The sequence below is a fragment of the Lissotriton vulgaris genome, chromosome 1_1 (assembly GCF_964263255.1).
Source record: "Lissotriton vulgaris chromosome 1_1, aLisVul1.2, whole genome shotgun sequence".
NCBI lineage: Eukaryota > Metazoa > Chordata > Amphibia > Caudata > Salamandridae > Lissotriton > Lissotriton vulgaris.
This window is the reverse complement of record NC_141685.1, coordinates 847137355-847164009: the sequence shown is the minus strand read 5'-3', so window position 1 is coordinate 847164009 and position 26655 is coordinate 847137355. Positions and strand designations below refer to the sequence as shown.

At 43.1% G+C, this 26655-nt stretch overlaps 1 protein-coding gene across 5 annotated transcripts in view; it reads right to left on the bottom strand.

Moving 5' to 3' along the window:
• Positions 1-26655, bottom strand: part of NR5A2 (nuclear receptor subfamily 5 group A member 2) — a 356855-nt gene that overhangs the window by 48703 nt on the left and 281497 nt on the right. For all 5 annotated transcript variants that reach the window (XM_086957712.1, XM_086957721.1, XM_086957737.1 and 2 more), the window contains one exon: positions 25580-25727. In XM_086957712.1, coding sequence (XP_086813838.1) covers positions 25580-25727 — 148 coding nt within the window. The remainder of the gene's footprint in view (positions 1-25579; positions 25728-26655) is intronic.

The window sequence follows — 26655 nt, the reverse complement described above, 5'->3', positions numbered from 1 at the left end:
AATATTTCACATGGTCTATTTACATCATTTTTACAATCACAGATTGTTATCATGTGAAGCGCGTCAAGGATAGATGTTGGTAGGGTCCAGGTGAAGGGTATATGTACGTCGACGTTTCGACTCGACTTGTGGCACGTAGGACAGTTGTACCTTGGCCTGCAAGTCTTCCTCAGGACAGGGATGGGGGGGGGGGGCAACCAACTCGTGGTGTGCGAATGCTCATCTAAAGGAGAAAGAGGGGATGTCAGTGCTGGCACATCAACTGAGCTCAAGTACAGTGAATGCAATTAGGGAGCTTACCCGCATTTTATTGTGGCGGGGAGTAAAGGAGGTTCACTAGGCAGGAACAGCCGTTTCACTGCCACGGATTTCTGATTCTAGGTTTGCCGTTCAAAAGGTCGGTCAGTATTGCATCAATTGCTCGGGATCTGTAAAACATTGATATCTACTCATTATCAGTCCATTTAGTGAGTAGCAGAGTTATGGTGGGGCGTGTATCTAAGTTAACCAGTATATGTCACATAATTGGCTAGAGTCAAAACGCCCCCATGCGCTAGTACTTCCATAGTTCCTGCTGCTAAATAATGAGTGCTTCAAGTACACTTAGACAAGGCCCATTGTGCTCTGTTAAAAGGCAGTCTTGTAGGTCCGAGGCGCAGAGCGGTAGTGATCTCCATCCGCCTATGCCGGCTAGAGTGAGCCCCCTCTGGCGTGTGGAATAAAGGTACTGTTTAGCTCCGTGCCCCCGTGCAATTAAAAGACCTCGGTTGTATTCTAAAAGGAGGCACGGTTCTATGGTGTGCTCAAGGGAAACCCAATCCAGGGCGAACCGCGCTTGTGACCCACCTTCGGGGAATGGTTTTGGAAGCTGGCAGTGGATTCAAAGGATCGCTATGCTACGCGCCCCCGTGCGACTAAAAGACATTGGTTCCCTCTGTTTAGTGGTGGAGCACTAACTACAGGGAGAGGCGCGCTTGTGACCCACCTTCGCGTAATAGTAAAGTAGCGGGCAGAATTACATTACCTGTATCACGCGGTCTCGTCCTCCGAATTGTGAGACGGCGGCTACAGTACACAGGGATTGTTTAAAGTGTGCCATGCGCGGTAGAGTGAAACTCACGCTGATCACGTCACCCTGACAGGATGGAAAGTGAAGGGAGACTACCCTCAGTTTCCCGTTGTCAGCCTTACTCGCCGATAGTTATCAGTACAATTGAAACATGTAAACAAATCGATATGTGACATGAATGTACAGTGCATACTTGTTACATACTTATTGCAAATCAATTTCCACGTGACAGATAATACAAAATACAACTAAAAACAATGGACATGTGAATATATAAGACAAATGTGTAATACAATAATTATTTGCCATATACTATATATGTACTGTCCAGTAAGGAGATGTGGTGTACATTGCGGAACACCTAGCAAGGCCACGTGTGGCATGATGTCAGCATAACATCAGTTAAAAATAGCGAAAAAGACCACAAAAGTTTAAAGGTGGCAGATGCAACCACTGTGAGTGTACAATTCAACCAGAATATCGACCAATGCTACATAATAGAAAAGGATTAATTTATGTGCAGGTCTGGTATGGGCTCTAATGGAACCAGAACCCCAGTATATCTACAACGTGGCATGTAACCATGGTTGGATAGTGTAATTAGCACTGGTTTCTAGATATGATAGGGTATGGTACTTCCTAGATGTCAGTGAGTACAGCTACCTGTCTTCCTATGTCCTCTGATTCGTTGAGCCCTTTTGCCACTGCATCAAGGAGGTGTATCCACCTGCACTCTCTGACATTCAAAATATTAGCAAAATCGTCTCCTCTGGGGTTGGGTTTCACTTTCTCAATCACCCACCATTTCAGACTCTCCGGGTTGTGTTCAAACTCAGTGAAGTGATCACTAAGGGTGCTCCCTGGACCCTGCAGCGGATACGGCTGCAGTGTTGCAAAAATCCTGTTTTTCACCTTTTGGACCGTTTGTCCAATGTACATGAAGTTGCAAGAGCAAGTGATGGCATATATGACTCAAGATGTGTAACAGTTGCTGTGTTTTTGTAAGTGGTAGGTGTGATTGTTATGTCTGAATTGTTTGACTTCCCTCGTTATAGGGCAGGCCTTACAATGCCCACACTTATGATGTCCCTTCACAGGTGGTATCCCCCACAAGGTAGCTGTCGGTGATGTGTCTGCTAGGGGTAATAGACATTTACCAATATGCTCTCTTACATTTTTAGCCTTTTTAAAAGCATGCAGAGGTGCTGGTATAACACCTATGTCATCCTCTACCATATGCCAATGTTGGTTAATCACTTTCTTATTTGCATTACTCTTTAGTTGAGAATGTTGTCACGCAAACAATACGTTCCTTTTCCTCCAGTGGTTTAGGTCATGGTGTAAGAAGAAACTCTCTGTGGTTGAACAACGCACGTTTACGTGCCCTTTTCAGTAGCCTAATGGGGTAACCCCACTCTTTCAGGTGAGTCAGTAGGTCAGCCGATTCCTGGAAAAAATCTTCTTTTCTAGAACAGTTCCTCCGCAACCTCAGGAACTGACCAAAAGGGAGGTTGTCTCCGAGGTGGCAGGGGTGGTGACTAGAGTACCTGAGTAGGGTGTTGTGGTCGCTGGTTTTTCTGTACAGGCTAATGTATAAGTGATCCTGTTCCACAATTATGGTAATATCCAAGAAGTTTATAGATGATTCATCAAACTCTGGACCTAGTATTAAGCCAGTTGTGAAAAGCTTGTAGCTGGGCCCCATTACCCTTCCATATGATCAACATGTTGTCTATGTAGCAACGCCACAAATCTATGCAATCTTTATAAGGATTAGCCTCTTTCAAGACATGTATTTGTTCGAATTCATTCATGATATGATGGCTAGATTGGGGGCAAAGCTAGCCCCCATGGCCACGCCTTTAGTTTGTAAGTAGTATGTGCCCTGGAAACAAAAGAAATTCTTGGTCATTGCAATCCCAAGGAGTTCTATCAGAAATTCGGTGGGTACCAGATGTGGTCTAGGTCCTTTGTCCAAAACGGCACTCATGCATGTGAGCGCTTGGTCTTGGGGGATGTTGGTATACAGCACTGTTATATCCATTGTTGCAAGTAAGCTGGTGTTCCGATTGTGTGGGCGTTCATCTACCAGTGGGATTGTGTGCATAGTATCCCCCAGGTAGGTACATGTGTTCTCGGCAATAGGCCTGAGAAACACGTCTATGTACTTACATAATGGTTCAATCAGTGACCCACACCCCGAGATGATGGGTCTACCCGGTGGGTCCTGCATCCGCTTGTGTATTTTTGTAAGCGTGTATATGGTCGGTGTTCTAAGGTGGCTGTTATTGAGATAATAATACTCATGTTTGTTCAAAAAACCAATCTCTAGGCCTCTGAGTGTGATTTGCTTGATGCTCTCGCTAATCTCCCCTGTTGGGTCTCTTCTGAGTCTCAAATAATGTCCCTCCACGCACAACTGTGACAGAATTCCCTGTTTGTAATCCTCCGTATTTTGTATAACTATAGCCCCGCCCTTGTCGGCGGGCTTGATAACTATGTCTCTGTTACTCTTGACTGTTTCCAGGGCTAGTCGTTCAGGCTTGGTAGTGTTAAAGGTAAAATATTTCTGGTGTCCCAAGACCTAGTTAATGTCCCGTGTGACTATCTGCTCATAGGCCAAGATTTTATGTGTCATTATGTGAGTAGGTGGGTTGAATTTGGAGGGCGGTCTTAACCCACTGGCTGAGAAAGTGGGCTGTGCGGGAATCTAATGGAAGTAATGTTTGAGCCTGACTTTTCTAAATAAATTGGTGGAGTTCGATAGATTGACTACTGGGTTCTATGATGTAGGTATCACCACCTGTAATGCTGCCGCCGCATCTGTATTTCCCTGTGACTGTCCTGTTGGAAATGTGTGGTCTTCCTCTGTCTGCCTCTCCCTGTTCCTCCCCTGGTCCAAGTCGATTCTCTCATCCCCTTGATCTGCCCCAGGGGCGTCCTCGTCCATGATGTTCCCACCATGGTCCCTCTGTTAAAAAAGGATGCTGCTCTGGGTAAGTGTTCCCCGTGTTAGGAGTGGTGTTGCTAGGTCCTGCTCTTTCTGTGTCACTTTCAGACCCGCTGATCAGTGAGGAGCCAGAAAAAGTTGTGTATTTCCTAAATCCACTCCTCGCTCTTCTGGAGAATGTACCCTGTGATTCTTTGGTGTAGTACCCTTCCTGTAGGTATTGATAAGTTACTTTTTGTCACAGAATTTGACGTCTTTCGCCAATTTGTCTAGTTTGAAAGACTGTTTGTATAAGTCAAACTCTTGAATAGTCTTTGTAAGTCTCTCTAATGCCTCTTTGGAGTTAGTTAGTGCCTTATCCTCGATGAACTCTTTTCTTAGGTCTGCAATTTCCTTCATCAGGCATTGGACTTCCTCCATTGCTGTCTCTATTCCAAGCACCATCCAGTGCCTGAAACAATTATTTGAGACAAATCTGCAATTCTCTTTGAATTTCGGGTTGTCTAGGAAAATGGCAGGCTTGTTTCTTACTTGTAGACCTACCAGGATGACATTAGACTGAAGGTATTTAGCTAACACATGGCCATGTAACCTTGTTCGAATCAACTTTTTTCTAGACGTTCTAACTTTGAGATTTTTTCATTGAGTGTTAAATCAATACTAGGAGTGCTAATGCCTAAGAAGTTACCACCGCCCTGGGTAAGTAATAACTGATCAACGTAATCCTCACTATATGATAAAGTTTCTTTATCAGTCATTTCAAAAAAGCACAATCAAATAATGTGACGCAAAGCTTAAATTTCAAAAGACAAAATCATAAACAATACAAATAACACAACATTTAACATTAAAAAGAAGTTGTGGGCGGGGGGCACCTATGGTGTCCCCCTGTAAATCCCTGCACCGTGTGGCAGGCACAAGAGGTGCCTGTCACACGGTGCAGAGATTTACACAAACTCCCATTGCTTGCGCTGCGGGCGGAAACCGCCCGAAGCACAAGCTTCCATAGACAAATGGGAGTATGTGACTGCACCACATGTAGTCGCATCATAATATGGTGTGCGGAACTGCTGAGCTATGTTCAGTCGGTTTACACACCGAAACGGTGTCGGGCGGACTCAAGTCCACTTGACATTGTAATATGGCCGTCAATTGGTAATACTTATAGGCACTTCCTATAGCTAACCTGCTGCCTGTGGGTAGAGGATATTCATTAGAATACCAATGTAGGAAGAACTCTATAAATTAGAATTAATTAAAAAAAGATAATGGTGCATGTCCTGAACATGATGGGGTACTATTCACAAGGGTAAATTTGGCCCTAAATATAAGTTCAGAACAACATTTACCTTTTTTACACCTGCCAGGAATTCACAAAGGGATTCCTTAGAGAAATAATTACAACTGTAAACCCATTTACGTGTGCAGAGATCTATCTCTGCACGATTGTGGTGATCTCTTGCAACCGTAAATCTCACTCAAACGCAGGGGAAATGAGCATTCAGGGGAGAGATAAGCTTAGAAAGTTTATGAACATTAATAAACTTTTCTCACTGCCCTAGCTACTCAGGAAATTGTAAGAATTTTACTTCAGCTGAGAGAGGGCATAACTCCCTTTCTAGGAATTAGATCCTACTGTCACATGATGTTCCTGTAGGTATTATTGGAAATCTGTGCCTGGCACAGTTTACAAATGTACTCCTTGGAATGTTTGTTTATTCCAGAAAATTGGAAATTGACATCAAAGCAGAGGTCGGGCTCGTTCCCATTCTTTTTCAGCTTACTTTGTGAATTGGGCCCCATGAATCATTCATAATGACCTGGTTATCAAAAAGCTTAGTTTAAAAATCCCTCCAGTTAATTTCTCCAAATCAGATATTTGAACACAGAACCAACACGTTTTGTCCACTGGACTTTTTCAGAGTTTCCAAATGGAAAAAAATGCTTTCACCAAAGATTGGTTGACAGGAAAAACCAATAAGATAAAATCCAATAAGCATGAATTTTCCAAGAGAAAAGTATTCACCCTCCATATATGAGTAGTTCAAGAGAGAACATGTTCTGATCTTGTAGCTCTCCTCTGTGTCACACACAGACCAGATCATTAAGTTTAGTTACTGTAAATAATGATATTAGTTGTTTTATTGTTGTTTGTGCAGGGTACCTTGTAGATTGTTTTTAGGGATGGGTGTAACTCATGTAATTCTATGTAGTGTAATCCCGTGGAATTACCAACAAAATCTACGAGAATAGGCAGAATTACACAAGAAAAGTAATTTTGCATTTAGCTATATTTTGTTAGTGCAAAAATGTGCCGCTCGTGGAGGAGTCCTTGATCCCTGCTTGCTGCTGTTGACAGGAGCCCCGTAGGGCATTTCTTCATTGTGCCAGGAGCGCCGCTGGGCATTATCATCACGAGGGGAGCTGCTCACGAAGAGCACGGGACTGCGAGGGCCAGCAGGCTGTGCGTGTACCAGCCAGCACACCTGCCGCCTCTTCCCGTGGCTCCGCCCCCTGCCTGCCTGCCTGCTTGAAAACTCCTCGCGGCCCCCGCTCCGCGGGAGCCGCTCGTGGAGGAGTCCTTGATCCCTGCTTGCTGCTGTTGCCAGGAGCCCCGTAGGGCATTTCTCCATTGTGCCAGGAGCGCCGCTGGGCATTATCACCACGAGGGGAGCTGCTTACGAAGAGCACGGGACTGCGAGGGCCAGCAGGCTGTGCGTGTACCAGCCAGCACACCTGCCGCCTCTTCCCGTGGCTCCGCCCCCTCTATCCTCATTTGGCTTAATACCTGAAGTCATTACGCGTCAGCGGGACGCGTGTGCGGGACATCACCCGGGACAAAGCCCGGACTAAGGGCGGGCCCTCTTAGGCCCTCATAGGCCAGAGTAGGCCGGGCCGGGCCTACTTTCCTGTCCCTTTGTTCTTTGGTACTGGTTTCTACTTAGCCCTTGTCTGCCCAAGATATACCTTTTACCTATCATGCCTTCTCCAGTTCTGGACAAATCCATAGTGAAACTGGGGGGGTCTAAGATTAGAACCCTGGATACATATTTTCCACGCTCCATGGTGGAGGACGAGGGAGACTTGGATACTGCCCTTGCCGAACGCAGGGCTGAGCGCCGACGCTCTATTGAGAATCTGAAACGTAGACCCCTGGTAGATATTGTAGATGGTGGCACATTGCTGATTGCTAGTGAGGAATCTCTTTCACAGGAAGGAGTCCCTCTTTTGCTGAGGGAATGTACTGTTAGTCCCAGTCAGGTACCGGTGCCCAGCTCCTCCCCTAGCCTCTGCTGTACGGCTATTGATCTTATATCCCAACCTACCCTGACCTCTAAATCAAGGAAAGCTAAGCCTAAATTAGTTACTGTGGCCGAGCTACACGGCCCTCCTCCTAATAAGCGTAGAAGGAAGTCGAGGGCAAGTAAGGGTAAATCCAAACTTTCCCATACCGATTTTGGAAAATCTACTAAGTCTGTTCCTGTTCCCGGTAAGTCTAATGAAGATACGGGTACTGTTCCCCCCCTAGGAATAGCTTGCCTATTTTACTGTCCTCAGTTGCCCCCCAGGGGAACCTAGAATTCTTGCTCAGATCTCTGCTGCAGCCTATCACTGAGAGTATTAAGAGAGTGGAGGTCCGTCTAACTATTCTTGAGGCTACATTAAGCAGTTTGAATTCGCAGGTCAATACCCTTGGAAGACCCCCAGAGACTATGTCCCTTCCCACCTTACCCCCCACCTCACAACCCCCTCCAGCTATTCCAGAACCAACTGTGGTGTCTTCTGCCACCCCTATTTTGCAACCCCTTATGGCCATACCAGTTCCTCCATGCCATAGTAAAACTATTATTCCCCCACTACTACCAGCAGGTATTACTCCCCCTGTTATAAATCCCAATGGGCTTGTAAATGGTGATGGTATTCCACCCCCTTTACCGGAGAAACCTGCCCCTAGAGTTCGGAGACCCGACCTTCCCCCCGAAGCGAACGATCTTATGGTAGTTATGGCCGGGGTTCCTCCCCTGGAGATGGGGGAAGGCGAGAATTTTTTCTCACTAAAAAATCAAGTAATTAAATGGTTGAACTGGAATAGACCCCTTCCTGCATATTTTAATAATGAAATTGTGATGGTAAGGAGGGTACCCTGGCTGGGCAAGACCAGGAAGTCAATAGTTGGGGACTGTATTTTGGTGAGCTTTAGAGACCCAAGGACTGTTCATCACATCTGTTCGGGGTTGAATAGATCATCTGAATCCACCATCCGGACCCTGCCCGTATCTTTTTTCTTCCCTCCTGTACAAATGCATCGTGATCAAGTTCAGGACAAATGGACAAGGGTTGCTCGGAGGGGTAGACTCAGTGGGTATCCAGCACAACCTGTTTTTCAACCACCTATGACACCCTTCCATAATTATAATCGTTTTAATTGTCTGAGTGGCCTTAATGGTGTTGATTGACTGCCCACTGCTGTAGACCCCACTATTTCTTCTGATAAAGAGCCTACGGTATTGCCCGACAGTAGCCCTATTCCCATCCAAGACCTTACAATGTCCCAAACTGCCCCGATAATCCCCGTGACTTATCCAATATTACTGGACCCTCTACCTGCCAATAATGCTTTAATCACCACGGTACCAGTGTCCATTCAACCCCCCATTTGTTCCCCAGGGCTGAAGTTTGTTACCTGGAATGTTGCAGGGTGGAGCAGGCAATCGGCCTCATTGGGGTGGAAAGAGATCCTCTCGGATTTTGATATTTTATGCTTTCAAGAGACCTGGGCAACTGCTGATATTGAACTCGATGGGTTTGTGTCCTATAACAACCAGGCAATAAGGACAGGTATGGGTAGGGCTAAAGGGGGATTAGTGATTTTTACTTCAGTCAAACTTCCACTATGTTTGATTTCCTACCTCCCTGTGGGACACCACTCCCAAATTTTAATACTAGAACATCCTAAGGGCCATGTCCTAGTGGTGGTCAACCACTATAACAATTTGTTTAATGCCTCAGATACCTCGGTGGCAGAGGAGCTGGGTCCTTTTTTGAAGAACCTACGAAACGATGTTAGTAAGCCAGTTGAGATCATCTGGGGTGGGGATTTTAACCTTCGTACTTGCCCACATTCCTTTTCTAGAACCTGTGGTTTTGATGGAGACAACGGGGAAAACAGAGCACATTTTGTACACTCCCCCCATGGTGACTCCTTTAATTCCCTTGTGCTGAACCTGGATCTTATGATCCACTCCCCGGCCCTAGATGTAGATGGTATGCCTGTTCCAACTTTTGTAGGACCCAATTCGTCCTCTGCCATTGATCACATACTGGTTTCTACGCATTTCACTCCTCACTGTACAGTCCCCGTTGTTACTGATCTGGGAGGTAGTGATCACCAAGCAATCACCATGCTTATTTATGCATGGGGGCCTAGTGCTAGGAGTGATTATTTGGTATTAGAAGATGCCACCCCATGCAGACAGAATGGTTTCCGTATAAAGTGGAAATTGGACAACTCCGATAAACTGCAAGCTAGAATTATTAAAGAGGGGTTTGCTGAAATTTATAGTTGCCTTAATCCTGAGGCCCCTAACGGGTGTATTATAACTAATTTTGTGGCACTCGGTGATGCTGTAAAAAGGTGCCTTACCACTACTAAAGCCCGAATTAGGAACCAAAATGTGGGCTGGTTTGATAGCCTATGTACTCAATCCCTGCGGGAACTCAAGCTGGCCTTAACAAAACACCCTAGAGATAGGGAGGCCGTCAAATTACTTAGGCTTACCTATAAAAGCAATCTTGTACGTAGGAAGCAGGAACTAAGGGAACTTGCCTGGGATGCCCTGAACCAAGCTTCGGTACTACGGGACAGTAGGCTGTTCTGGTCTACGGTTAATAGTCCTTTCCTTGCCAATGAAGAGTTCCCCAAACTATCAGCGCAGGTTAGCGAAGCCAATTGGGTCTCCCATTTTTCTGGTATTTTTAATCCACCCGGGGGAGATTCTAACGGTCCTACTATCCCGATGCCTGAGACTAGGATACCTTTGGATATTACCCTACCAGAGGTGGTTATCTCCCTAAGCCAGAGTAAAGGTGGAAAGGCACCGGGACCCGATGGGGTACCGGTAGATCTGTACAAATCTAACCCCAGTCTCTGGTGCCCACTCCTGACCCAGGTGTTTAATGCATCAGTCCTGGTGAACACCCCTCCTACTTGGAGTGAATCCCTGATTCTACCTATTTACAAGAAGGGAGATAGAGGCGAGGCTAAGAACTATCGCCCTATCTCCCTTCTTGATTCCTCCCTGAAGATTATGAGTAGGGTTCTCCTTATAAGGCTCGAGGAGTGGGTTGAAGAAAATAATATCATGGCTGAATCCCAATTTGGTTTTCGCAAAGGCTTAGGGACTACGGAGCAGTGCCTTAACCTTGATCTCCTTATAGGGAAATATACGAGAGCGAAACAAGGGTCCCTATTTCTCTGTTTTGCCGATCTTTCGAGCGCCTTCGACCTTGTGGACCATGAACTCTTGTGGTGCACTTTATTGGCCATGGGCGCCCCCCAGGCAATCATTCACTTCCTGGCCCGTCTCTATAATAAGCTGTCGGCCCAGATACGTTTTGGTCCGTCGGGTGAATGTACCGAGAAAATCAGGGTTAAGTCAGGCATAAGGCAGGGCTGTGTACTGGCCCCCCTGTTATTTTCCCTCTTTATCAATTCCATTGAATCTGAACTCAAAAAGGTCCAGGCGGATTCCCCTCAAGTCGGTGGACTTCCCGTACCAGTTCTGCTTTATGCCGACGATACGGTGCTCCTTTCGCGTACTCCAAATGGGCTACAGAAACTTATGAACACTTTTTATGATTTTATTAATGCGAGGAAATTGAAAATAAATAACACCAAGACTTTTATTATGGCCTGTGGCAAACGGATGAAATCTGTTATGCCGTTCCATTTTAACAATCATACTATTGAGGTAGTGGATAGGTTCTGCTACCTCGGTGTTACCTTTAACAACAAGGGGACATGGTCCCAGGAGATCTTAAATGTTAATGGTAGAATGGCCAAAAGCTCATCTGGTATTTTTCGATTCGCTGCAAAGCTAGGAAGACGCCGTATACCTGATATGGTAGACATTTACAGGCATAGATGTGCGTCTATTGCTCTGTACGGTTCCGGTATATGGGGCTACAGTCAGCATAGGACACTGCAAAATACCGAGAATGGGTTCCTTAGAAGATTGCTTTGCCTACCTCCCTCGGCTCCTACTGTACTGTGCCATAGCGAAGTCTGTTTAAACTATCTGACTGATCTTACGGGTTTAAGACCCCTCATGGTATGGAGGTCAATATGGGCTAAAGAAGAGACTACTTTTTCTAGGAAGATTATTACTGATTGTTTGAAGTTGGACAAAGTCCTTAAGATTCCCTGGCTAAGTTATGTCTCTTATACTTATGACAAGGTATTTAATTTTGACATCATTAAGGACCCCTATTGTGCCGTTACTGTATCGAAAAAGGAACTTAAAGATGTTTTCATCCAAACTAAGTCTGATATGCGCAGTGTAAAGTGTTCTACCATGTCTACCTATGTATTTTATCACACCACTAAATTCGAAGGAAAGGGCATGCCTATGTACTTAAAATTCATAACCAAGCAGTCTCATCAGTTTGTTCTGACACGTCTCAGACTTGGTATAGTACATAATTTAGTTGCCTTCCCTGAGATGAAAGTTCCTAGCCATTCCCCCTGTCCTTGCGATGGTCAGACTAGGCAAAGTACTCGGCACTTTATGCTTATTTGTCCACTCTATATGCATCTTCGCCGTCTCTATCTCAGACCTATGTTTTTAAGATTATCAGTGTATACTATTACCCAAGCCATGGAATTGTTATTTGCACTTGACTCTGCAGACATCTGTTTTTTTACTGCTACTTTTTTACTTAAAGCCATTTCTCATAGGAAAAGTTTGGTGTTTTAAATCTTCCTAAATTCTTCATTTCTGAGCTATTGTTTTATTATAACGTTTGTATTGTGTTTTATTGTACGCTTTTGTGATTGTTTTTAATAGTCGAATAAAGCTTGAAATTGATTGATTGATTGAGTGCCCTCGTGTTTAAAATGGACATGGTGATGCGTTTTGTACTAATAAATATTGCTAAATGCAACAGAACATATATAGTAAGCACAAGAAGCCACTCATACTCGCCAAATGAGTACTTGAGGTAGGATGTGCATCCCAACCTACTTCTGGCATTTAGCACTAGTTTCTTATTGTAAAATGCATCCTCACGTCCAAAACCGATGAGAGGATGCATTTTGCGCTACAAAAGAGCTCTATATTAGACAGAGCATAAACAGCAGCACAAGCAGACACTCGTGCTAGCTAAATGTGTTCTTGCGGTAGAAGTTTTAACCCAAATTACTCTTAATTACGCAAGTGGACATAATCGTGTTATTATCAGCAATTCCGAGTCAAAGAGCAACACTACATTAACCCCTTCACTGCGGCGGCTATTCCGCCGCAGTGCTAAGGGGGCGGGCAGAAATGCAGCGGGCGCATGCTGGTGACGGAACCGCTCCGTCACCAGCGTCGGTTGCGCTGTGCTTATGACGAAGCAGTTCCGTCATGGCCCAGCCCGCTCAATAGAACGCTCAGCGCAGGCGCGGAATTCGCGCCGCGCAGGAGCGTCGGGCGGGCCATGACGGAACCGCTTCGTCATCAGCACAGCGCCACCGCGGCTGATGACGGAGCGGTTCCGTCACCAGCAGGGGAGGGGTTAACAGAATTACTCTGATTACAAAACCGTAATTGAAATTATACCTATGCCTATTTGTTTTTCAGACTTTTCGATTGCCTATTTTCAATTTCTCCTAACTGCCTGGCTCTGAAAAGATAAGACTGCTGCTTTCTTACTTTGACTGCTACCTTTTCTGCCCTGACTCTCAACTACTGCTACATACTAACTCTAATTGTAAGAGCTACTTATTTCCGCATACATTCTATTGTCGTTGATTCTGAAATCAATGTTGTCGTAGCACACTTGTCTGCCCGAACTATTGGATTTTTCAGAAAAATGTCAAAACTTTTTTGTATTTCGTTTTTTCTTTTAGCCTAATGTCTTTGTAGGATCTTTGCATTTTCGTAATTTCTTCTGACGTTCTTTCACTTTCGGTTTTACTTTCTTTTTTATGGTATTTCTGTGCTCATTTGCAAATAAGTTACTTTTTATTCTTAATTTGCTTTTTAGATATACTGTTCAGACATCTTATTGGGATGTATCCACTACAATATGATCAATAATTGACTAAGGAAAATAAAACATCTTTTAGGAGCTTATATTTTAGAAAAACAATATATAATAATAAAACGTTGGCAGCAAATATAACTCATAACTTCATAAACATAGATGGTGTTATAAATGTGCAATAAATGTAAAGAATAAGTGAGGTATTGGCTGCCCCTGGTAATCGCTATAAAGGATATATCTTCACTCATTCTGTCTGCAAATGTCCTATCACTAATGACCGGTGTGCACACTTTTTATCCGAAAAGGAGGACAAAAAGTTTTGGTTCAAATCAAACGTTCTCTACCAGTCACACTTACTATCATTTTCCCTTGTTTGCATCAGTTGAGTCGGATGCATGTTGATGGAGCCGTGGGAAAATAAACTTTATGAGCTTCATTTGGCAATCATGACTGCAATTAAATGGTTTTACCAGGTGATAAGCTTTTCAAACTTTGTTCTCTGTCATGCCTGCCAGCAAAATTCATCACTTTTATCACAGCCTTATATGGCCATATCTGAATATGTTATTGGCTGTCAAATCATAACAATCAAATAATCAACTTGGCATCACACCTAATAACTGCTTAACATCTGTACTTCTTACACTAAGTTGGGTGCTTCAGATCACTGCGTAACAAGGGCAGAGCTGGGGCTTCCAAAAGGTGAGCAAAGGCATCATACTTATTGGCCCACCTGGTGGTGGTGCCAAATTACTGGAAAAAGGATGAACATTCCAATTTAAAGGCCTTCCCTACTGAGTGACCTGCGCAGAAGAGTCCAAGGAGCACTCGTGCTGCAGAGTTCTAGACTTCAATAGTGTAATGGTTCTCCAGGGCCTTGGTGATTGACATCAACATGATCACTGCCTGATGTAGCTGCCAGAATGATCCTACTATTGTGACCTACTGATTGATCCCATCAATCCAGGGTGCTAAACTTTTAACTGGTTGGCATCCATGAGACTCCGCCCAGCACTTCCAGTAAGTGAAAAACTTGATGTTTGTGTTGCCTCTGAGATGTTTTTTTTTCATCCCGTAAGTGAATTTGATCAGCATGGACGTGGACAACTCTCTGTGATTAAAGTTGCAACTTCAAAACTGAGCTCCTGCAATGCAATCTACACTGGCCTACCAGGTGAAACCACATAAAAACCACGAGGGGCCCGTGTTATACAGCACACGCAATAGTCAGACCACAAACCCTAGCCATGAAGGCCTAACAGGTGCTCCCAATAAGCATTTGTATTTTTCCCACTAAGTTCGGCGTGGAGGCTCTGCAGCCTACCCTAAAAGGAGTTTGTAGACATATCAGCTGAACACATGTTGGGATCAAACTCCAAGAACCTGCAATCCACCTGCTCACTCACCTAAATGAAGTTCTCAAACATGACTTTCTGGCATTTTGCATAGGTTTCACCACCTTTCTGGTTCTGGTTGCTGACAATCAAGTCCACTTTCTTGCCCATTGGTCCAGCCTTACTTATGCACGGTTGTACTGGCACACATACTCCTTCAACCACTAACAACTGCGCCTCAAATTGTTTCCTCGCTCATCAAACAGGACCAGCAACTTTGTGTCCTTGTGCATGAAACAGGATAGGAAACATTATTTCTTCACAGGTCAGACAGCCCCATCATCTTCAGAAGTTCTATCTAACGCAATTCACTTCTACCCCTTAAACCCCTCCATACTTTATCTTGTAAAGTTCTGTAAAGGAACAACAAGGTAGGATGAGCGCAGTTCAACAAAAAAACCATATTAAGCTGCTCAATACACACACTTCATATATAAAACACATTGTCTTAACTATGAACGTAAGTCTGCAGGATCAAATGAGGAACGGATATCTCAAATAAGCGCATTTGTCTCACAGGCCTACACAGTGTTCTCAGATCGATGTTGTTCCAAGCTACTACACACCGCTCATGAAATTACATTTTCCCTTCATCTGATGTAAATTGATATTGATTAAGTTTAAACACACAACGTAAATTGAGTTATATGAAGACACGGCTAACCAGCTCCACTCGCTCCAGTCACTCCAGAAATGACACCCGTTACTTCTCGTTTAATTAACACGCGCATAAGGTTTATGTATCTTCCTTTGGTCCAGCCTGGTCTCTGAAGTGTGAAAATCAAACAGTTGCCTGATCTGAATGCTAATCGATTGTGTTAAAAAATATCATAAATACAGCTATACATTTTCATTTTATATATGGATCTGCAGATTTCAGTGTAACTTCACCTACTTTTTTCCTCATAAGTACAATTTCCTACTGGGCATATTTTGTATAGCTTTGCCCAGACGTGGATGAAGCAAGGGAACACTGGGAAAAGACTCCTCTCTTGACAGAGATCCATCCAGAGTTCTAACTCCAGCATATTAATGAATTGGACTATTTTTAGTGATTTGGCCATGGGATATGTTCCTCTGAGAAGGGTTTCCCTGATGGAAGATCAAGGTGGTCAGTTACACGATCTCTGCTACGAAGTTAGATTTCCTCGCTATCGGTTACAGTTTTTGTGTTTTTCTTAAAACAAACAATAATGGCCCAATCATTATCATATGAATTGGTGCTTTTCAATACTTGCACGAAAAAAATCACGCATAATTACTCCTGCAAAAGCAAGTGGATCTGCTTAGCTTGTGATAAATACAAAGTTGCAGCATGCACATCCTAACTGCACGTGACTTAGAATTATCTGTAGCTAAAATCTACCCACATCAATGTGTTTAACTAATGACCAATGAACGTCAAACGTGTGAACATTATGCATGCATAATGGATGAAGTTGGTGGCCCCCACTGGGGGCAATCGGGATTGGCAGAGGGCTTTTGATGCAAATGCTGTGCCTGCCCACAACATACTTTTTTCTATAGTATTAATAAAGCTAAGGGGAAGTTTTGTCCCCCAGTTTTCTATGCACCTAACTTTCACTAGAGTGGTCACCTAATTTTCAGGGAACCTGCCATACATTTGGCAAAAGGGACGAATAGTGCACCAGTTGCTTCGCTCAAGATATGTGGATTTGAAGAGGAAGCTTGTTTGGAATATGTATTTCTAAACAATAATTTAATTAAAATATGATGGAAATTGTTTGTCTTAACTCAGGAAATGCTTGATGTGTGTGATGACTACATTGCATACACATATTATTAGAAACATAGGTGTAAGGCACTATTGTCTGGGAGTGCCATACATGCTCATGTTTATTAGGGCCTTCTTATGCTGTGAAATGCATAAAGAGTTATAATCTGTTATAGGCGTGTAATCAACCAGATTTGTGCAATTTGATAGAGACGTGATTATGTTTTTTGCCTGACGTTTGCAATGGTTCGATTTCACGAAGTTTGTGAAATGTCCTGGTTTACGTTTGCTTTCGGCCATGCAGTTTTTTATACATTGCACGATAATGTTTTCTGTACAGTGCAATATAATATTTACTCTCGTCAAACTGTGCAAGATAAGTGCACACGGGCGTTTTCTCTGCAAGATTACTTTTTACAGAGCCTTTCTATACACAGTGGCAAATATATGTAAAGTTCGTCTCAGCAAGTTTATCGTTAGCATCATAGAATGTTGCAAAAAAGCATAATTCGTCACGCACATATGGGCAAGCACAAAGCTTTTCAACTTCATGAATTTTGCAAAGATATCCATTGAACTTCACGACGGTTCTTAGTTTGAAAAATACAAAAAAAAACGTTGCGTTGCACAACCCTATACTGAAGCAGTGCCTTCGTGATTCGTCCCCACAACCCGCCAACTTCAGTCGTTTAAGTTCAGCTGTCAATCAGGCCTGTTCTCTAGAATGGCAATGGTAGGCCACATTGTAGGGTGACAGCAGCAGGGGGCGCTATATTCCTTATTTTGCCTCTAGAAGCAGCAAATACGTACCAATTGGAATGGGGTCGCAAAATGGAAGGTACCACCTTCGGGTGAAGTGACTTAAAGTCACGCAACTTCATCCATTCTGCCCGAAGGTGAAATCCTAGTTGCTGTTAATACACCCACCCAGCAGGTCGCCCAGACTAGAGTGGTCCCCGCTTACTTTGCGGTGCGACTGAAATCGAGGTTTCCTCCAGTTTGCTTACGTAAAAGGCCCGTGTTTGCCCTACATCGATGAAGACATGTTTGCCATCCCCGCTGGCCTCCGCTGTCTCTCGTTAAGTGAGTTGTGGGATCGATATTGGCTCGGCAATTATTTGCCCATTGATAGAGCCTTCAATTTCTGAAATGAAGTACATTCATCGACAGGCTTCCATTGATAAGGAGGCAGGAGCCGTCACTCCCGGCCTGCTCTGCCATTGTGTTCGACAGACGGACGAAGCACGGAGCTCGGGGGTCAGATGATAACTAACTCTTCCCGCCAGCGTCACCTGTCCCGGTGGTGCTGGCATCCGTCATCCGGGCAGTGATCAGACCCACAAGGAGAGGCGGAGCAAAGGACGTCATCAGAGGGAAGCCATAGAGGTGATAGAAATTTTAGAAATGTACAGCGTGTGCGCCCGCACGCGCACATCCAGCGTGAGGGAGTGGAGGTAGGCGAGAAGAAAAACGACAGATAGTGAAAGTAAACGGAGAGAGTGGAAGACGGATACAAAGCAGAGGCAGGAAGATAGAGCAAGAGATAGTGATACATGAAGAAAGTGTGAAGGAGAGATAGAGAAAAAGAAGGAACTAATGCGAAGGATAAGTTAAAGAGATAATAGAAAAAAAGAGGAAGAGAAAGAACGAAATAATAAAAGTGATACCAAAAGAGAAAAATGGAAAAAGAAAACGAGAGCTTTAGAAACTGAAGGGACAGGGGCAAAAGATTGGGGAGAGGCAGAGAGACAGCAGCGAAAGAGGTAGGGGGGAAAAGAGGGGGAGCAGAAAAGAGTAGAAGTAGTGCTACGGATAGAAAACGAGGGAAAAGAAAAATAGAGACATCGATCGATTGATGGAGAAAGACAGTAGTGAGGTGAGGAAGAGAGAGAGAGAAACTAAAAGAGGAAGAAGGATAATGAAAGTGAGAGAAGGGGTATAGACCAAGAGGAAAAAGAGGACATTTGAAAGGGACAAGTAAGGACAAAAGGAAAAGAGTGGGGAGAGGTATAGAGAGAAATAAGAATAGTAAAGAAAGAGAATAAAGTAAGAGGTGTAGATAAAGAGAAAAACGGAAAAAGAGGAAACTAGAAAGAGATAACTAGGGACAGAGTGGGGAAGAAAGTGGGAAGAGAGAAAGTAAAAGCGGTAGAAGAGGAGCAGGAAGATAAGGAAAGAGATAGATGGCAAAAAAAGGAAAAGAGGGCGAGAGAGGGCAACAAAGAGAGAAAAAAAAGGAGGAAACTGGAGCGTAGAGAGACAGAGAGAGGACACAGGATTTGAAGAATGATAAAGGAAAAGGGAGCGAAACAGAACAATACCGAGAGAGAGAAAGGGACAGAAGGGGTTGCAAAACACACAAAAAAAGAGACGAGGAACTACAACTGAGAAAAAAACAACAAAGGTACGTTAGAGGGAGTGATGCAGAAAAAAAGTTTAAAAGATAGAAATTGGAAGAGTGTGTGGAAGGGCGAAGGTGTAGTTAGTGAGCAAGAGGGAAATCATTTTTCTTGACAAAGTGGGGATTGTAAGGCAATGTGTAAAAGCTTGCCCTAGAGCAGATATTATCACCTTTTACGGCCTAGACTCCTCGGAGAAAATCCTTTTAAAGTGTTCCCTTAGTTTAAAGTGTTCTAATGATGGCAACTTTTACGAAGTTCACACTAAGTGGCCCAAAAACAAGCCACCCTCAAAGAGGCTTCACTTCACAGAGGCCAAATACGTGGTGCTCCAGATAGACATTTGCATCCAAACACCTCTTAAACTTGGATTCTACGGTGAGATACCTTAGCAAAGGCTTCCGCAGCGGTGTTTGTGGCGAGAAAAGCGTTATTTTTTCTACTTGATATTACGTCTGACCTTTTGCACGTGTGGGGTTTAACGTATAAACACAACCACAGCCCGAATGACGTAATGTTGCATGCATAGTGTTTCCGCACAATTATCGATCTGCTGCCCGTGTCATATAATCTACTACCTGCTACGTAATTTGCAGAGCCGGGCCCTTAGAAAAGGCTGGATTCCCGGTCACGTGGCAGTGTTTTCTAGGACATGCTGTTTGTGTAGGAAGTGGCAGACCCAGTGTTTTCACTACCGGTTTACTGAGTGACTATGAGGGATTATAACAAGGCGGGATGTGCTCAAACAGCTGATAAACCACTCATCAGCAGCTGCATGGTTTCTGTCAGCACAGAAGCGTCCAGGCCCCCAGACATGGCGTCAAGAGACAGCATTCACTTAAAACCACAACTACACTTCCAGCTTGTGCCCCATCTGACACCATTCAGTGTCCGACGCTCTGTATATTGAGGCCATTTTGGGAATAGAACCCGTGTCACAAGCGATTCACAAAACAGAACGTATGTGAGACTTGAGTATGTGAAATACATTAAGAATATATATAATGTATCCATATTTTGAGGAGGGTTAGAAAAAGGAGCGCACCTAGAGGAGTGTCACGGGGTGACCAGGGAAATTCCAGGCACAACAAGGGGCTAGCCATCATCGGCTAAATATTTCTAGCTAATAGTGCTGGAGGAAGCAAAAACATTTTTAAAGGGTACTAAAGTGCTTTTTGTTTTTCTTCCTATATTGTTTTATGGAATCATTGGTTGTCCTAAATGTAATTATTCTTAGTGATACTTTTGAGCAGAGTTACATTTTTTGACATTTTGAATTTTCACAACGCTTAAGCCATGTGATTTTTCAAACGTACATCTGTAGCACGCTATCTCCTTACCGTCTGTTTTTTATGTCTCTCTCTCTTTTGCTCTCTTCTTCTGCCTCCCCTGTCTTCCTCCTCCTTTCTGCCTCAAACTCTTACTTTCTCTATCTTTTTTCACATTATGTGCTTCTTAATATTTTAGTTTATATGGCACAACGCCTAAGGGCTGTGCCCAGAAATGATCGTGAAAACAGCAACACGAGCACCTAAAATATTTATTAAGATAATGCTCCTCAAACAAGGATCATCAGCTATACAGGAGAATAACTACAATTGTGATTCACACAAATGAGTGGCGAGAGCAGGGATCGAGGGCTGTCAGGAGGAAAAGACATTCACTCCTGCATTGACATTCACAGAACGTCTTCACCTTTTTTGTCCTCCTAATTAATGTCAACTACTCCCAGCGGGCCACAAAGTGTACTGTGGTAGTTGGAAAGACACTGATATATTGCGATTTTGGATTTTGCATTCACAGTGTCTGATTTGCCAAATCACACGGTTTGCCACGAAAAACCAGCTTGTACATGCACTTGGTGCTAGGTTCACATGCCTATCTTTTTTTAGCTCAATCTATCCTCTCTTAGCTTTCTCTCTTTATCACGAGTTGCTCAGTTTGTTTTTGTATCTTTTGTAGCTCTCTGGGCCTATATACAGTCTCAGCTTCGAATATCTTTCAGATTGACGTCTGTTCGTACATTCCTGGTTCTTATCTTCTTTATTCTTTAGACCACGTCTTTACATGGTCATTTTATTTGACACATCAGCTTAACAGCATATTGTATTTCCATACAGAATGTCATTTCTCAATATTATGCCAAAAATGCATAATTTCAACTTTGAACGTAGTATGTACTTCTTATGTGTTTACCAATCCTGTGATTAAGAAGCTATTTTGCTTTTTGTTTTTTCTCTCAAAATAGTTTCAATGAAGCATTCTGAAATCTAAAAAAAATAACCTGTTTGTACATCAATCCCCTCAAGTTGCAAGAAAAAAAGGAAGATGCAAGGGGCAATTCTTTGTTAGTCTCTTCCTGCTTACCAATGCCTTACCCAAAAGAGACAGAAACAACGCCCTGTCTTGTGCCCAAGGGAGCATGAAGACCAGTAGAACATCCTTGGCTGGTGACACTCTCTCTGGTGCCTGGGTGTCGCACGTAAGCGTCCGGCGCCTGTTCTTTTCCTATGTGGATCAGGGCCTTCACAACTCCTTTCCCCATCTCTGCACATTCCTGCGCTCCAGTAAACTTGACATACTACCACTGATCCCTGTTCAAAGGTACTGAACTGGTAACAGCAAGCCACAGACAGTCTCCATCTGTAATGGTGGCTCACAATTATAATAACAAGGAGTTGCAATGCAATAGGTCTTGCATTTACGAGAGTTTGAGCTAGTGACATTGTAAATGACAATGCCTTTTATTCATGTGTTGTTTGTACAACAGATAAATAAAAGGTATTGTCGTTTACAATGCTAATAGCTTAAACTCTTACAAATGTGAGACCTATTGCATTGCAAATGCGTTCAGCGCACATACCATAAAAGTTAAAAAAAGCATTAGGAGAGAGCCTGTAGGCAGGACAAAGGTATTTGAGAAAATAGTGCTTAGAGGCTGTAATTAAAGCCTACAGAGTAACAACATGCGTAACAGTGGGTGTCGCCATGAGAGGTTACAAAATGAGACAAGGCGTTACTAAGGAGGGACTACTAGCCTACTGACTGATGAACAGCCACAGCTTACAGTGGACAATGACACAAGCCAATGACAAGTGTGGATGGAGAGTGGGAGAAGCTTCAAGTCCATACCTGAATACAGCATGCCTCGCAGAGCAGCGCATGCGCTGCCCTGGCTGACCCAAAAAGGTACTAAGACACAGTCTTTGAGTTTATTCCAAGACCCAGACATATAAGAGTGATGCATGTGAAGCTGGTGGTTATACTCATTATGAAGGCATGACACCAGGAGGTGCAATGTTAGATGTGCTATGGAGACTGTCAAATGAATCGTTAGGAAAAACCAATGCAAATGAGTTGAACATCCAGAAAATCTTATGTTTTTGCTGTCAGCAAACATATGTTGCAACACATATCTACACATCAGCAACGGATGTATGTCGTTACAACGCATACTTTTACAACGCATACCTTTACAACGTATTTTTTACACCGCAACATCCATTACAACGCATTCCATTACAACGCATGCCATTACAATGAATTCTTTGAAACTACCTTTACAACGCATTCCACTACAATGCATACTACATTTACAACGCATACCATTACAACGCATACCATTACATTGCATGTATGGTAGGTATTTGATAGTGTAGGGGTAAAATTTACGATTCTAACTCCAGGGGGTGCAACAGTAGGGTAAGTGTTGGATAGTGTAGGGGTAAAAATTACTATTCTAACTCCAGGGGGTGCAACAGTAGGGTAAGTGTTGGATAGTGTAGGGATAAAAATTACAATTCTAACTCCAGGGGTTGCAACAGTAGGGTAAGTGTTGGATAGTGTAGGTATGCATTGTAATGACTGCGTTGTAATGACATGCGTTGTAGTGGTATGCGTTGTAGTGACATGCGTTGTAATGGTTGCGTTGTAATGGCATGCGTTGTAATGGATGTTGCGTTGTAAAAGTTTAGTTGTAAAGGTAGTACGTTGTAAAAGTTGCGTTGTAAGTGTTGTTTCCCATCATCAACTCACAGCTGAATGAATTGGGCATGAGTGTCTTAAGAAATGTGGTTAAGTGCGCTAGTATTCCCCAGTTTCAAAGGGTGTAAATGCAGATATTTTCTTTGAGCAGAAAACACGCAATCAAAGATATTTTTAAAGCAACACTATTTCTCTAACTGCATGAATGTAAAATTTGGACAACTCAGAGATTTAGCACACATAGCAGTGCTTAATTTGAGCTGGTGGTTTCCAGGGCTCAGCACCAGCACTTAAACACCAGTTAAGGACACACTTTATCTATGGGGAGATTAAGTGATTTTCCCAAAATCACAGAATGTTGAGCAACGATGAGGCTCAAACCTGGTTCCCTAGTTTGAAAGTTGGCAGCTCTGGCCATTACGCCACACCCTCCCCCCAATTTCCTGGTTAGTAGTTAGTTCTGTTTTGGGTGACGCTAACAGGAGAAATAGGCTGGTGCAACCTACCTTCTAAAGAGAGCTCCGGCACTTATTTTTTTACTAATTACCCACTGACACGAACAGGGGTGAAAAAACAGGCCAAGGCCAGGCATGCAACTTCCTGAAGTCGCAAGTTTCACCCCACTTATACCTGGAGCCCTGGGCTATTATGAAGCAATTCACAAATCTCCACCATGAGCAGGTGTGTGCTACAGATAAGAGCGTTATGGGTAAACCAAAGCTTTGTCAAATATGAAATGTTCACACAGTGACATAGCAAGGGGGTATCCACCTCAAGCGGCTCAAGTTTTGGGGGCAGAAGCCTCCTCCCCCGCTCCTTATATGCGCCTCTGTGGGGCTGCAAAGGCAGCGACCACCACAGGCTGCAAAGTGTCTAGCTACATCACTGTTTTCACGTGCCTGAGTAGCTACAATTGAAACACAATGCAAGAGAAAGCGGTTGAAATGGCTCATTAGCAGTTTCAAGAAGAGTGAAGCCTTGGGTGTGATTGCCTTCTATGAGGATGCCCACTAACGTGAAGGACATCCAGTTACTATCTTGGTTTTCTGTTGTGCTCTAATGACAGTCCTATCTTTTGTCCTGCAGTTTTTGCGTTCTCTGCTAACCCTATAATAATTAGAGGTGTGCGTAATATGCACATTTTGAGATAATTAAATAATGGAGTATTTGACACCGATGCCAAATTAACAGAGATTTGCCAAACTATAGTACAATCTCTCCAGTCAAAATCATTAACATTTTTATCCAGGGAACACTTACCAAGGGATAATCTCTCATCAGTCTCATGAACTACTTCTACTCTTAGCAGTGGCCAAAAAGCTTCTCAGTTGGGCCAATTAGAGTTTTCTTTTTTTTCAGACACTCTCACTACACATTAATTTATGGCACTTATTTTAGGATACACACATTTCCCATTTTATTTAAGGAATGTTATGTCATAAGGAATATGCAGAGGATACAGACAACACAAGTGACCTCCTGAGTTTGATGACAAGCCTTCTCTACTTAGTAAACATTTGGATCCCTGAACTGGAAGCTTTAATGCGACCTAGTGTGAACGTTCAAACTTATAACCCCCTAATCCTACCAGTAACTACTGTATATGGTTTGTGCATGTACCAAAGTTCACTTAATTCTAACACACAATTCCTAAGTGCAACTCCTACCTGAGAAACCATTTCTCTAACCCTAAGCCTAAACCTCACACTGACTGCAACCATCACTCTCACACCAAAACACTATGCATGCTCCCAACATTACTCATACGCTATAATTCTAACTGCAGCTACATCATTTTTCCTTTGATGATAGAAACCATAACCATGAACCCTAATGCTAAAATGTTGACTTACACATTCTTAACTTTTTGCTGAAGCCCAAACGGAAAGAGCAAACCATACCCATACCCTTACACTTTTCTTATACCCATCCCTAACTCTGAACCTACCAGTGAGCCTTACCCACATAGATCATCCCATCCTGTAATTAAATTCAGCCTGCATGTAGCTTTAGTCGAACTTTTAAATTATTTTTTGAAGAAAATGCTTTCTGACTACTTGTATTTCAAACTTTTAGGGGGATAATGTACAATGAAGTGGCGGAGCGTGCCGTTAGCTTCCTGGGCTTAACAACACACTCCACCACTTTGGAAATGCAAGGCTGCACCGTATTTACAAGAATGTGGTGCAGCCTTGTGTTTCCCCCCGCCTTTTTCCATGTGTGCTGCACAAGGCAGCACACATGGAAAAAGCAAAAACGAGGAGAAATAATGCATTTCTTCTCGTTTCGCCAACTTAAGACCAGGATTTTCCTGCTCTTAATTTTGGCGTTGCCTCCTTTGTACGCCACCCTTGTACATAGGGGGCAGCGTGAAATACAATAGGTGTTGTGGGGGAACCCCCACCGCAAAACGCACTGCATGCCCTTTTCATGCGAAACATAGCGTGAAGGGGGCCTTACGTACAAGGCAGCTTTAAGCCACGTAAGTGGCTTAACGCTGCCTTGTACATAAGGCAAGGCTCCTATTGCCACAGGAACGTCACAAAAAGTGACTGTCCCATGCTAATAGGGGCTTGTACATATGCCCCTTAGTTTCTAACTTTCTCACTTTTTTAATTTAAGGTGTTTTAATCTACATGAGCAAGTCTAAATATCCTCCAAGGGTGCAAATTCTATAGGGTGATCATCCAACAGATTGAACAAAGAAAATTCTTTCACTTGCTTTAGTTGTTTCGCGGCATGTTAGATACATTCTCTGTTTGACATTAACAGTTGTGAAATGAAAATATAGAATTTACTAACCTAAACTGAAAAGCACCAAGAACTTCAGACATACAAACTCTCGTAGATCGATCTGAAGCGAGCGAAGCTTGGCTACCAGCTCCTGTGCATGGCTCATGAGGTTATTCAGTGTCGCTCCTGCTTGAGATGCAACAATTGCGTAGTCCACCTGAAAAAACAGAATATGACTGTTAGATATGAGACAAGTTTAAAAGCCCCATTTACAATAGTATTACTATCACTGATGCACAAAAGACCTGAAGGAAAACATTAGATTGTTATTGTATCAAAATCACACCTAAAACATCAGGTATTTCTTAATTTATTGTACATATTTCCATAGCATGCCCTACATAGAAGGTGGAACCCTGCTGTAGACTTTAAAAACTTTGTGGAAGGTCCTCGAAATACAACACAAAACCTCACAAAATGTATAATTAGATTAACAGTAACACCGAGGATTGCACAGATTGGGGTATGCCCACACAGTACACGTTGGCTTGGGTAGAAGAACACGTTGAATAAAAGTTTGGAAGAAGGCAGAGTGGAAATAAAGCAAATAACAAAACAAATGTGAAGAGGTAGGAGAGATGGGGAAATGAGATAACATTCTGAAGCGTTCTAGAAAATTCTAGAAATCATAGAAAGTAGAAAAAAACCTATCAAGTAGATGGAGTGGGCATGGGAGTAGGGGGGAAAAGCAGAGAGATACGTAATGAAAGAGAGGAAAACATATGAAATAGAGGGCAGAGCAAAGAATAGGCTGTTTGTAGAAAAAAAGTTTCTTTCAGAGATGGAAAGTTTCATGCTCAAATAAAGATAATAGAAGAAGGTTTAAGTCTTTTGTGGAATTGAACTTTTTTTTACTGTGAGAGGAAACAAAAATGTGACGTTATGCTTCGTTTATGTATTTACTTAAGTAGCGGAAATATTGGAAAAAAGCATGCAAATGTACTTTTTAAATAGAAGTTACTTGTATAAAGAGACATTTCCCCAAAATGAGTAAATAAAAAATCAGTTCCAGGCAACTGCAAAGGTATGGATTTGGTTCAATTATGCAAGAGGTATTATAATTTTTACAAAATCTAATTTAAAAC